The sequence below is a fragment of the Sorghum bicolor genome, chromosome 10 (genome assembly GCF_000003195.3).
Source record: "Sorghum bicolor cultivar BTx623 chromosome 10, Sorghum_bicolor_NCBIv3, whole genome shotgun sequence".
NCBI classification, from domain to species: Eukaryota; Viridiplantae; Streptophyta; class Magnoliopsida; order Poales; family Poaceae; genus Sorghum; species Sorghum bicolor.
The window spans coordinates 59,219,357-59,232,747 of NC_012879.2; the positions used below are offsets into that span (position 1 = coordinate 59,219,357).

The 13,391-nt window shown below is 44.6% G+C and overlaps 2 protein-coding genes across 2 annotated transcripts; one reads left to right on the forward strand and one right to left on the reverse strand.

The window, feature by feature from the left end:
• LOC8063839 (auxin response factor 19) lies at positions 666-8,663 on the forward strand. Its single transcript, XM_002437500.2, has 14 exons — positions 666-1,283; positions 1,792-1,910; positions 3,298-3,396; positions 3,486-3,542; positions 3,643-3,798; positions 3,878-3,962; positions 4,199-4,289; positions 4,429-4,593; positions 4,689-4,811; positions 5,022-5,097; positions 5,209-5,338; positions 5,596-7,463; positions 7,616-7,806; positions 8,059-8,663. Exons 1-14 carry the CDS (start codon positions 1,163-1,165, stop codon positions 8,255-8,257), a joined length of 3,480 nt encoding a protein of 1,159 aa, XP_002437545.2. The 5' UTR covers positions 666-1,162; the 3' UTR covers positions 8,258-8,663.
• LOC8063841 (AIG2-like protein D) lies at positions 10,541-12,843 on the reverse strand. The gene is made up of 5 exons (XM_002438921.2): positions 12,583-12,843; positions 12,081-12,153; positions 11,892-11,984; positions 11,376-11,459; positions 10,541-11,009 (listed from the first exon to the last, which is right to left on the reverse strand). Exons 1-5 carry the CDS (start codon positions 12,720-12,722, stop codon positions 10,854-10,856), a joined length of 546 nt encoding a protein of 181 aa, XP_002438966.1. The 5' UTR covers positions 12,723-12,843; the 3' UTR covers positions 10,541-10,853.

The following is a 13,391-nucleotide window of genomic DNA, read 5'->3' on the forward strand; positions in this document are numbered from 1 at the left end:
TCTCATAAAGTTTCTTGGTTCCTGTATCTAAGCTGGATGTAAGAGCACTCACAATGCAAGACTCTATCACAGAGTCCAAAACAATTAATTACATATTATTTATGGTATTTTGCTGACGTGACAACATATTTATTGAAGAAAGAGGTAGAAAAAATAAGACTCCAAGTCTTATTTAGACTCTAAATCCATATTGTTTAAGATAATAAATAATTTTAGACGCTACGATAAAGTCTGCATTATGAGTGACCTAAGGTTACAGCCTACTTCTCATATCTCTTCTTTCTTTTCTCCTCCACCTCAGCATTTAGCCGGCTTACAACCTACTATAATACTTGCTCTAGGTAGGCTTAAAAGATTTATCTTACGATTTATAGGTAAGCTGTCTAATTAAATTTTTTTTATCTATATTTAATGCTTTATGCATATGTCGCAAGATTTGATGTTACAAAGAATCTTAATTTTTTTTAAATTTTTGGTTGAAAAGAAAAGAAAAACCCAGAAGGGCCCACACGGGGGAAGCATAGAGACCAAAACGGGAGGATAAAAAACCGGGAAGAAACAGAGGAGAGGGAGAGAAAGCGACGCAGCTGCCTGACCTGACCTCCGTGCCTCCGCCGTCTCTCCTCTCACCTCAAGAAAAACTTTTACTTCCCCGAGCCCGAGGCGGCAGAAGCAGAGGAGAGGAGCGGAAGGACCACACCGCAGCACCGCACCCAGCGCAGCACGCACAGGAAGGCACAGCTCCCCTACTACACGCATGCCCACGCCACCCTCCCCTCCCCTTTCCCTCTTTTTCTCTCTCTAGCTAGCTAGAAGCTAGAAGCCCTGGTGTGGTGGTGGTCTAGACAAACAAGCCTTTGGTCTCCGTGCGTGTAATCGTGTGTTGGCCTCCCTGCCTTGCCTGCTTCCCTCTGCCCGCTCTCTGCCTTCTTGTGCTCGCTTCCTCCCCCGCCTCGCCTGCTCCCCTGTCCCTCCCGTGTCGGAGGGGACACGCGCACGCGCGGCCGGCCGTGTGGGACGGACGAGCGGGCCTGCTCGGCTCCTCCGGCGCCGGCCATGCGTGGGGCCCGCTAGCTAACCAAGCTCTCTCTCTCTCTCTCCATCCCTCGCCGGCGAGCGAAACGAGCGTTTGGTTGTCTTGGCGGCGGTCCGGGACGCGGAGATGATCAAGCAGCACCAGCAGCAGCAGCAGGCGCCACCGCCTCAGCCGATGCCGGCGAGCTCCGCCGCGCCACCGGCGCCTGCTGTCCCGGCGGCGGCAACGGCGCCCAGCGGATGCGAAGGTATGGAGTGACTGCTAATGGCGGTCTGGCGGGAATGGAATGGAATAGTGCCATCTTGCCTTTCGTTCTCTGCTCCTTGCTTTCTCGAGCTATTTTGCCTGGTGGAATTGGAAAGCGCCTTTTTTTTCTCCCTTCTGGACTTCTGGCTGCGATTTTTCCAATGCATTCTTGGGCGTGTATTGGGGGCTTATGTGTTTTCGGGACATTTGCGGTGCGTCGCGATCGTCGCCGGCCACCGGCGTGGAAAAGCGCATGATTATTCTGCATTTATGTCCCTCCGTGTCTCAGAAACCCCGGAGCTCGGCGAGCTACGAGAGTTCTGGACTAGTAGTAGTTCTTTCTTTCTTTGTCACGCGTTGATCCTTAAGGGGGCATGCGCAAGCGCGAGCTGCAACGGCAGCCATGGCGGTCTCCGTGCCTCCGGCGGAATTAGGGGGAAAAAAGTAGCTCCTTTTTTCTTTTGTTATTGCTAATGATGCCGTTGGTTCGGTTGGCCGTGTGTTTGCAGGGGAGAAGAAGGCGCCGCCGATCAACTCGGAGCTCTGGCACGCCTGCGCGGGGCCTCTGGTGTCGCTGCCGCCGGCGGGCAGCCTCGTCGTCTACTTCCCCCAAGGCCACAGCGAGCAGGTGAACCCCTTTCTCTGAAGCGTACCCCGTGCTGTGATTCATCAGTCATGGCTCCTTGGCTGCCCCACTTTTTTGCGATATTTTTAAGAGTTTTTTTTTGAAGCATATGGTCTGACTTGTTCATGTGCCACAGCCTTTTAAAATGCTTTCTAGTTGGCAATTTTGCATATTTTATCTAAATGACTGGCCCTCTGGGGTCTTGACAGATGACAGGCGAGGATTGGTTTCTGTCGAATTTTAATTGCTAGTAAAAGTCTCAGGGACGTGACTTGATTTGCTGTTCTCCATTTGTGAGTGGTGCTGTCAAGTTGATGGGATCTAACGCTGTTTATAGTGCTCATCATTATTTTAGTGTATATATTTTTACAACAAAAAAGTACTACAATTCTGTATCATATATTGTACGTATTCATTTCTCGGAATGTTTCATTTAGTTTGACTTTTCAAAGCATATTTGTTCTGTACTTTAGCAGACCCGACTATTTGCTTTTTGCCGTGTAAGGTTGGTTTTTTTTTTTTTTTGAAATGAAAGAAATAAGATTGTTATTACATTCGAAATAGGATTCGTTGAAGTATGGACATGCTGCCGCAAAAAAGAGAAGATATGTGGTGCTTGTAATGTTTGTTCAGTTGGTTGGTAGTATATTTTGCTTTTGTCTACTGCCGATTTTTTGGCTTATGGCCAAAGCGGTTGGGAGTAATGGGCCTACTACCCCCACTCTTTTTATGGGTTTCTGGTGTGCTGCACCATTCCCTTGCTTGCTATTTGGTGGATGAAGGAACCAAGAACGATGGAATTTTATAGGTGTTGCTTTCAGTAACCTCTGTCACAGATTTCAGGGTTTGGCAACAAAGAAGCTTGTTTTGAGCAAGTTTAGGGGATGGGATGATCACATGTTCGGATTTGTAAGAGATTCATCGTCTGAATGCGAGTACTGGGAGGTGTCCAATTTTGGCTTTTCCTTTCTTTTTTGCTCGATGAAAGGAAATGGAACCTTTTCAGTTATGATTGGCTGGTGGTTTCATCGCACATGGTGGCTATAATAGCTCTTTGATGCAATGTATCTACTTGTGTCATGTGCTGTCAAATCCCAACGACTTTCCGTCACAACTTTCTCATGTGGCTTCTACAGTAGATATTAGTTTTACACTGTATAGTTCATGGATTTTTCAACCCGATTTACACAGTAGATATTAGTTTATTCTGTACGACTTCAGTTAGTAGCCTCTTTATTTTATTTTTTTGGTTTCGGTTTTGATGGCTCACGATACTTTGGGAATTTATATCTGTATTCTTCATAAAAAGTTTTTTTTTTTCATTCTGTTTTGTTTTTCTTAGGCTGCCTTTAAGTTGGAGTATGAGATTTAAAGTTGGCTCTTACTGTAGGTTGCAGCTTCTATGCAAAAGGATGTTGATGGACATGTTCCAAGCTACCCAAATCTTCCGTCAAAGCTGATTTGCCTTCTGCATAATGTCACTTTACATGTAATATTCTGCTGTGCCCCCAATTAATTGTCTTCTATTTGATCATTTATTCATTTATACTAAAAGTATTTGTTCTGGGGCTTTCGTAGGCGGATCCAGAAACAGATGAAGTGTATGCGCAAATGACTCTCCTGCCAGTTACTTCAGTATGTATCCACTGCCACTCCTGGTTTGCCATAAGTTTTTCCTTCATTTCGTTATTTTAACACAAGTCTTTGTATTAAATTGATTGTTAATGGTGATCAGTATGGAAAGGAGGCGCTGCAACTATCAGAACTAGCGCTGAAACAACCCAGGCCTCAAACAGAGTTCTTCTGTAAGACACTAACTGCAAGTGACACAAGCACTCATGGAGGCTTCTCCGTTCCTCGTCGAGCAGCTGAGAAGATATTTCCACCCCTTGTATGTGAAGACTTGAGTCAACATGATTTTGAGCATTTTATCCGTTATTGCAGCTAAATGTATTCACATCCTTCTGTAGGATTTCTCCATGCAACCACCCGCTCAAGAGATCCAAGCAAGAGATTTACATGATAATGTATGGACATTCCGCCACATATATCGAGGTAAAAGATGCAGCACCATGGAAACCTTTTTGGCTGAAAAATTTAGTATCAGTGGCATAATGGATATTTACATGTAAATTTCTGTTTTATTGTCTTCAATACAGTTGTGCATTGTATAGCTCATGTGCACTGTTTTTTTTTTAAATTTTCACATGTTTTTTTCATGGTTCTATCTTTTTCGTGCACATAAAAACTTTGTAGGATGTTTGACCATCCCCATCTTTTGGAACGAACAGGTCAGCCAAAAAGACATCTGCTTACCACTGGCTGGAGTCTTTTTGTGAGCGGAAAGAGATTATTTGCTGGTGATTCTGTCATTTTTGTTAGGTACAGCTGTACATCACAGCTTCTGAATCTATGCCTTTGAATTTTTCTCTAAAAAAGCTCATGAGAGGTAGCTCCTTTTTTCTGATCTTCATGGTTGGACTATTCCTCATTCTGTGTTTTTTGTTGTATATGTTTTTAGGGATGAAAGGCAGCAACTTCTACTTGGAATCAGGCGTGCTAATAGACAGCCAACTAACATATCATCATCTGTCCTTTCAAGTGACAGCATGCATATAGGAATTCTTGCTGCTGCAGCTCATGCCGCTGCTAACAATAGTCCATTCACCATATTTTACAATCCTAGGTCTGCAGTGAGTTGTGACTTAATGTCTAATGTTTGCTACTTCTAGTCAATGTTAGCAGCCATCAAAATCTCAAATTGAAAGCTTTTATTTTCAGGGCCAGTCCTACAGAGTTTGTCGTACCATTTGCTAAGTATCAGAAGGCACTCTATGGTAATCAAATATCTTTAGGAATGCGCTTTCGGATGATGTTTGAGACTGAAGAGTTAGGCACAAGAAGGTATACTGTATCCCACTTTACTTTTTTCCCTGCTTCGAGTGTCTTGATTGTTGTTTTGCATTTCTCTTTCTAACAAACATAATGGGTTTTGTTTGCACTTCCATATTATAACTAGAAACCAAATTAAGCTGTTTTGACAAAAATGTCATGTTCTGAATAGACTTTCTTTCTCCTTTTTTTCTCATATTCCTATTTGTTGTTATTTTGCAGGTACATGGGTACAATAACTGGCATAAGTGATCTAGATCCAGTAAGATGGAAAAACTCACAATGGCGCAACTTACAGGTTGGTTTTCTAGTTAATTTCGTTGCATCCTGGGGCACTACCCTTTTCCCCTTTTATGTTGCTGATATAGATATTCTTTTGTGACCTAAGGAGATTGTATTTTTTCAATAGGTTGGCTGGGATGAGTCTGCAGCAGGCGAAAGGCGTAACAGGGTCTCAATCTGGGAAATCGAACCAGTTGCTGCTCCATTTTTCATATGCCCTCCACCATTTTTTGGTTCAAAACGTCCCAGACAATTAGGTATGTTTTGGTGTTTACATTAGCAATAGTTACACGGCATGACTTTTTTTTCGATAGTTTGGTAGGTCAGGGATGCTATTCCTCAAACTACACTAGTGAAGATGCTTAGTAATATTCTTTTGATTATAGATAACCAGTTAATGAATTCTGTATATATTTTGTGAGTTTAAGTTTAAAGTAGTTTGAACCCTGATATAAAAGTGCTTTTTCAATGTGTAGCATGGATGTATTAAATGATCTCTGCTACGTACTTGCAGATGACGAGTCCTCAGAAATGGAGAATCTCTTAAAGAGGGCAATGCCATGGCTTGGTGAGGAGATATGCATAAAGGATCCACAGACACAGAACACCGTAATGCCTGGTCTGAGCTTGGTTCAGTGGATGAACATGAATATGCAGCAGAACTCCTCGTTTGGAAACTCGGCGATGCAGTCCGAGTACCTACGATCACTAAGCAACCCCAACATGCAAAATCTTGGCGCGGCTGATCTCTCAAGGCAGTTAAACATGCAGAACCAGATTCTGCAACAGAACAGCATTCAGTTTAGTTCTCCCAAACTTCCTCAGCAAATGCAGCCGGTCAATGAGTTGTCAAAGGCATCACTTCCGCTGAATCAGCTTGGTGTGGGCACCAAACAGCAAGAACAGACTCAAGACCCAAGCAGTCTGCAGAGGCAACAACAGTCCATGAACCAACTACTTCCATTGAGCCAATCTCAAACCAATCTTGTCCAGGCGCAGGTCCTTATCCAAAATCAAATGCAGCAGCAGCAGCAACCACCATCCATGACTCAAAATCTGCAGCCAGCTGCCAGCCAGTCGCTGCTCCTGCCCCATCAGCAGCAACAGCAACATCAACAACAAAAGTTGGTGCATCAACAGCAGCAACTTTTACTTCAGCAACAACAATTGCAGCAACAGCAGCAAAATCAGCAACAGTTAAATAAGATGGCTGCGCAAGTGCCAAATCTGGCACCACATCAGCTGCAACTGTCTGATCAGCAGCTTCAACTGCAACTGCTACAAAAATTGCAACAGCAGCACCAGTCGTTGCTATCACAACCAGGTGTTACTCTTGCACAATTACCTCTAATCCAAGAGCAGCAAAAGTTGATTATTGATATGCAGCAGCAGCTGTCAAATTCTCAATCACTTTCCCAGCAACAAATAATGACTCAACAAAGTACCAAAGTTCCATCACAGGCAACGCCACCACCACCAACCGGGCAACAAGAGTCACAGCAGAAGCTTCCACAGAAGCATGTTGGGTTCACTGACACATCACATACTGCCATTCCTCCAACTACATCAGTCAACGCCATTTCAGCTGTGGGAAGTCCTTTGATGGCAACTGGTGCCACACATTCTGTACTTACCGATGAAATCCCTTCCTGCTCAACATCACCTTCAACAGCTAATGGTAATCACCTTCTGCAACCAGTCCTCGGGAGAAACCAACAATGCAGCGTGATCAACTATGAGAAGCTGCCTCAGTCTACTGCTCCTATGTCAATCCCAAGCTCCCTGGAAGCTGTCACGGCGACACCAAGATCAATCAAAGAATTGCCAAAGTTGAATTCTAATGTCAAGCAAAGTGTAATGGCTTCAAAGCTACCAAATACAGGGCCTGTACCTCAAAATTTGGCTAACAATGCACCCCCGACGGACTATCTGGAAACAGCTTCATCAGCAACTTCAGTGTGGCTTTCCCAAGCAGATGGACTTCTACATCATGGTTTCCCCATGTCTAACTTCAATCAGCAGCAGATGTTCAAAGATGTGGCTCCTGAGACTGATATTCATGGTGCTGATCCCAGTAATAACACACTGTTTGGAATAAATGGTGATGGTCAGCTGGGCTTTCCCATGGGAGCGGATGGCTTCTTATCGAATGGAATTGATGCTTCCAAGTATCAGAATCACATTTCAGCAGATATTGATGGTAACTACAGGATCCCAAAGGATGGTCAGCAGGAAATATCGTCATCCATGGTTTCACAGTCATTTGGCGCATCAGATATGGCATTCAATTCAATTGACTCTGGTATGAATGATGGCGGTTTCGTGAACAGAACTTCTTGGCCTCCTGCTCCTCCCCTAAAGAGGATGAGGACATTTACCAAGGTTGGCACTTTTCTGTTTCTTTAACCTATAGCTTTATCTTTCACTTTGGGTAAACATAATAGTATTCATGCTTTAACTGTTATGAAATGAAGCATATGCTGCTTTCAGTTTCATATATGTTTCTTCTGCTTAACCTATAATTTTTTTTGTAGGTGTATAAACGCGGAGCTGTAGGTCGGTCCATTGACATTAGTCAGTTCAATGGATATGATGAGTTGAAGCATGCTCTGGCTCGCATGTTTAGTATGGAGGGGCAACTTGAGGAACGACAGAGAATTGGCTGGAAACTTGTCTACAAGGATCACGAGGATGACATCCTACTTCTTGGTGATGACCCTTGGGAGTAAGTTCAGCTCTCTTGTACTTCAATATTATATTTTTAAAATTATTTGCTCTCGGGAGTCTCTAAGATAGGAATACCAACAAAATTGGTAATAATGATCAATTTGTAAAACTGCTGGACATGTATGTTCTTGAAACTGGGCCTGACAATTTTGAGATATGCTCAATAATTATATGATGAGTTATGAACAAAACATGAACAATCCTAAATGTGCTCTGATTCTGTCTTACCCCTTGTTTTGTTATAATGCAGGGAATTTGTCAACTGTGTGAAGTGCATTAGGATCCTGTCGCCTCAAGAAGTGCAGCAGATGAGCTTGGATGGGGATCTGGGGAACAACATCCTCCCCAACCAGGCCTGCAGTAGCTCAGACGGCGGGAACGCTTGGCGGGCTCGCTGCGATCAGAACTCTGGTAACCCTTCTACTGGTTCATATGACCAGTTTGAATGACCTAACTTGCCGGTCCATACATGCCGGATCACAATTAGGCGTCTCCTGAGGGATGGCAGGTGCAGAATATTTGTAGATGTGTCGCCAGTTTTACATCCGGGAGAGCAAATGGCTCCTTGGATTGCTAGTGTTTTTGTTCATATGTGTAGGTTTTCTCACTTGGAAGGAATTGTAGTATAGAGGATGGGAAACGAAGCTTACCTTAGGTGAAAGATGATCTTGTACTATGAAGGGAAAAATACACATGCTTGTAGTAGTAAAGACTGTTGCTTCAGTCCACGTATCTCAAACTTCTTCTCTGACCATGTACTATGAGGGGAATTGAACGCAAGAATTTTTGTGCTGATGTGATGCTCACAGGAACACACATTTTCACTTTATTACTGCTGAGGAAGTTCAGTCGACATGATTTTTCTTTCCTGCTATGACTATTGCAGACGTATTTGTGGGCCCCGGATATCAGCAGCAGCGTCGCCTTGCTATAGTAATAATATAATAAATAAATAAATAAATAATAAAAAGAGCGGATAGGTCGCGGCGTGCTGTGGGGCGTCACCTGGGAGCGTCCGCAGGCTTCGTTTGGCTGAAAAACTCAAGCGACCAGGGTCTTGTTTAGTTTCGAAAAGCGAAAAGTTTTCGGTAGTGTAGCACTTTCGTTTGTTTATGACAAATATTATCTAATCATGGACTAACTAGGATCAAAAGATTCGTCTCATGATTTACAGATAAACTGTGTAATTAGTTTTTGTTTTCGTCTATATTTAATGTTTCATACATGTGTCACAAAATTCGATGTGACGAGAAATCTTGAAAACTTTTTGGTTTTCGGGGTGAACTAAACAAGGCCCAGGCTCTTAAAATCCAGTTGCTTCTCGTACCCGGGGGCCGCCGACTCGAACCCTAGTGCTTACTGCTCATCGTCCGGCAATGGCGGACTCCGGCGTCAGCGATATCAAGGAACTGCTCGTCGACGTCCTCGAGAAGCTAACATCGCTCGAGACCAAGCTGACGACCGTCGATCGTGAGCTCTCCACCGTCAAGCTCGATCAACAGCTCCTCCACGACGCCGTCAAGGCTGACAAGCAGGCTGCGTTCCCCGGAGTACTCGAGCTGCGTCTACCAAAGTACGACGGCACGGACGACCCCGACATATGGCTTCACCGCTGCGAGCTGTTCTTCCGCCTGCAGCGAACCGAGGAAGGCGACAAGGTGTGCCTCGCGGCCTTCCACATGACCGGCGCGGCTCAGATCTGGTACTACGGGCACGAGCGCAACAACGGCGTCCCTACCTGGCCGCAGTTCGCCGAGTCGGTGCGCCGCCGCTTCGCCGCCCTGATGCGCCGCAAGAACGCGTTCCGCGAGCTCATCCAACTGCGGCACACCGGCTCCGTCGCGGAGTACCGGGACGAGTTCCTGGGGCTGGTGGACAGATGCGACGGCGTGACCGAGCCGATGCGGCTCGCCTTCTTCACCTCCGGCCTCCGCGATCCGCTGCGCGCCGACGTGGAGCTGCGGCAACCGGCAACCCTGCAAGACGCCGCGTGGATGGCCGGTGTGCTCGAGCACCGCGAGGAACTTGGCTTTGAAAAATGATCAATTTACTGATCAGTAAACACCAAGCGATATAAATTATGATAGCTATCGTTTTTTTTTTAAAAAAAAAGTTATGGTAGTTATGCTTTCCTCGAACCGATTAATGCTCGTATAAATTATGCTTTCCTCGAATCTATTTGTGCTTGTATAAATTATTATGGTTTCCTCGAACCTATTTGTGCTTGTATAAACAGATGACCCAAATCGATCTTCTGAGGAATTGAGATAATTTTCTCCCTATTTTTTTCCTTGTTCAATTTCAGTGTGGCCAAGGTTGCAGTTCGCTCATGTTCTTTGTCAGAGTTGATCAATAAAGTTTTGGATATGGTATTAGATTGTTGATTTGTAGTTGGTCAACACTCTGCCTAGTCTTTGCAACTACAACTTATTTAGAATGAATACAGCTGAATTAAAAAGAACCCGACATTCCCAGAAGGAAGCTAGTAAGATATGGTTGCTTCTGAATTACTGTCTGTCTCTTACTGCTAAAGTCAGTGCATCAACAGTTCAGCACCAGGCACCAGAGGGTTCATCAACAGTCTCAGTGAAAATTTTTATTGCTGTACTTAACTATTCTACTCAGCCTGCTTATTTCACTAACTGTCATGGGATCAACGATGACAGAAGAATCAACAGAAATCTCAGGAAAAGTTTTTTTGATATATACATATACTTAACTATTGCATCATATATAGGATAAACATCACAATCTTATTTCAAAAATCATAGAGAGACCATGCATCAACAGTTGAGGACCAGCCATGGGGTCAACAATAACACAAGGAAGCAACAGAAATTGTTGTAAAAAAAAAGAATCAACAGAAATTTCGGTGGGCATTTTACTTGTGTACTTAACTATTACTATATTATTATAATAGGATAATCCTGATCTTATTTCACAAATCATATAGGTGACCTATTACAGATGGTACAGTCCAATGCCAATGCAATTCCTCCAGGAGAATGACTTAGATGTAGATCAGCAGTCAGCAGATTGCAACTCTCAACCCTCAACCTGGGTCCCCGGCACAGGCTGTTCCTGTTGTTGCATGAATGACTCGTAGGTCTCCACCCTGGTCTTCGATTCAGGCTGTTCGAGTTCATGCATGAAACCATTTGTCATCGCAAGGAAATCCTTCATATGCAGTTTCTTCCACTCCTGTGGACAAGAGGTAATCTTTGTAGTTAGAAAGCACAAAGCCACATATGTGCATACCACATTTTGGGCTATGGGTGTAGGTATTGATAAAGAGTAGTTCTCAGAATTAGGTCTCTGTTTTCAATATTATATATTGGAACAAATCAATAAACGTTCAGAGTGTGGCTGAAAGGGAATTTTTTATCCTGAGGATGGCAATAACTGATAGAGTTCCGCATTTTGATATGATCCTAAGGTTGCTGCAGTTCTCCTATCGGCATATATAGCTTGATGATACATTATAGATAGATTTCACAAGGATCAAGTGTGGGGATTAGACAACCAGAATAATCACATCCCAGGATTGCAGGAAACAAGGCTCCTCACCTCAAAATCCCATTCGCCATAAAGATTGGGGTCCTCTGCATCACTCCATACATAAGCGTCAGCCAGTATTTTCTCCAAAGAGTCCTACAGTGCAAAACACCTCTAGATGAGAAATCACAGACTCCAAATAGTGGGCACTATTCCAGGATAAACTAAGAACCAAACACAATGAACGATGGCTTTCTAGTTAAAATTATCTACGATGGCATTCCAAGGATGAACAGACGAGAGAAAGCATGATTATTCGTGCATAGTTTGTAGAGAACAAGACATTCGTAATTGACCTGATAGCTGACACATCTCATACTGAAAAGAATGGTGCCTGAAGAGATGATAATGTAGTTACTGTTCTAGGGAAGACTAAAGCCGAAACAGCGACACTCATCCTACTGTATCTTATCGGTTAGGCAGTATAGAGACAACTGAATTACTAGTAGAGTTGGTTTCATTGCTTCACCAATCACCATATATTTGCATGTATAATATCATAATGGCTCAGATGCCAGATGCACTTACAGTCAACGATATCTCAACTCTTGTCCTCGTGTACTCCACATCTTCAAAAGCATCCAGAAGTTGGAGCTCTTCGTCAGTAACACCCGTGATAACCTGCACTGACCAATTTTAAAAAGTAACCAGAGGAGCAATTTTTGAGGCTTGATCTCGAACAGTCCTATCCTATGTGACAGTAACCAACAAACAGACCATCCCAGCAACTTTCTTGCTTTCAACTGGCAGGATGGCCGGGTAAATGCGGCCCTTGATGTTGAACCGGTGGCTGCAAAAAATGACCGTAGCATGTTAAAACTGAACTTGCAGGATGCCAACAAAAAAAAAAAAAAAAACATCATGGATCTCTCTCGCTGTTGGCGTGCGGCTGCATATAATAATATCCATGAATCGGCAACTTGCAGGAACGGTAGTACTCATCTACTGGTGGAGCCGGCGGAGTGACGGAGGTGGAGATGGCATCTCCCATGTCGTCACCTTGGCCCAACGGCCCCGCCCCGGTAAAAAGAAAGGCAATATAATCGGCAGGGCACGGCGTCAGGCGTCAGCGCATCAGCAGGCTACGACGGCGGGGAAACGAAAGCGACGCCCCCACAGGGAACCGAGGGGCGAGGGCCTCCACCAAGACGGGGAAGGCGGAGGGCAAGTGGAGAGGAGGTTCGAGGGAGAGAGGGGAGGGGCGGGCGGGCGGGCGTACTAGTTCGGGAGGAGCGCCGGGGCGGCGGGCGGGACGCGCTTGAGGATGGTGCGGACCACCTCGTCCGCCATCAGGCTCCCGTAGACGAAGACCGTGTGCGCGGCGGCGGGAGCAGGCGGAGGCGGCGGCGTCGTCGCCATGGCGATCGAGGTGGAGACTGGGGAGGCGTCTGGTTCGGGTGCCCGTTGGCTTTGGCTGGCTCCGCGCCGCTTGTCGAGCGCTGTCAGGTTGCGGCGCGTGCTCTGCTTGGTGATTCTGATCTCTCACTCAAACAGGGGAGAGAGTAGCAGAGGAGGTCTAGATGGTGGAGCGTGCGTCAAGATTGGTGCCTCGTGGAGATCCGGTACCGCACGCCGTCGATCTACACACGTCACACGAGACACAAGTCTGGCTACTACTGACCTGAGCTCTTTTTTTTTTGAAAAATTACCTGAGCTCATTGGACGACGTTTTCTTTTGAGAGATTTAGGCTTCACCCAAAAAGCCAAAAACTTTTCAAAATTCTCCATCACATCGAATTTTGCGGCACATGCATGAAGCATTAAATATACACGAAAATAAAAACTAATATCACAGTTTGTCTGTAAATCATGAGATGAATCTTTTGATCCTAGTTAGTCCATAATTAGATAATATTTGCCACAAACAAATGAAAGCGCTACAGTAGCGAAATCCAAAATTTTTTCGCATCTAAACAACGCCTTACTTGTATGATTTTTTTTTAAAAAATACTTCTTTTTTGTATGACTTTTTTTAACTTCCTTGTGTGGCTCTTAAATAAGCTTTCATTCTTTTTATGGTCTTTCGTC

Coding starts and splice junctions, on each gene's coding strand:
- LOC8063841 (XM_002438921.2), bottom strand. CDS start 12,722: ATGGCGACGACGCCGCCGCCTCCGCCTGCTCCCGCCGCCGCGCACACG. Junction 12,154..12,582: donor CCGGCGCTCCTCCCGAACTA/GTACGCCCGCCC, acceptor CATTTTTTGCAG/CCACCGGTTCAACATCAAGG. Junction 11,985..12,080: donor GCAAGAAAGTTGCTGGGATG/GTCTGTTTGTTG, acceptor TGGTCAGTGCAG/GTTATCACGGGTGTTACTGA.
- LOC8063839 (XM_002437500.2), top strand. CDS start 1,163: ATGATCAAGCAGCACCAGCAGCAGCAGCAGGCGCCACCGCCTCAGCCG. Junction 3,963..4,198: donor ATTCCGCCACATATATCGAG/GTAAAAGATGCA, acceptor TGGAACGAACAG/GTCAGCCAAAAAGACATCTG. Junction 7,807..8,058: donor CTTGGTGATGACCCTTGGGA/GTAAGTTCAGCT, acceptor GTTATAATGCAG/GGAATTTGTCAACTGTGTGA.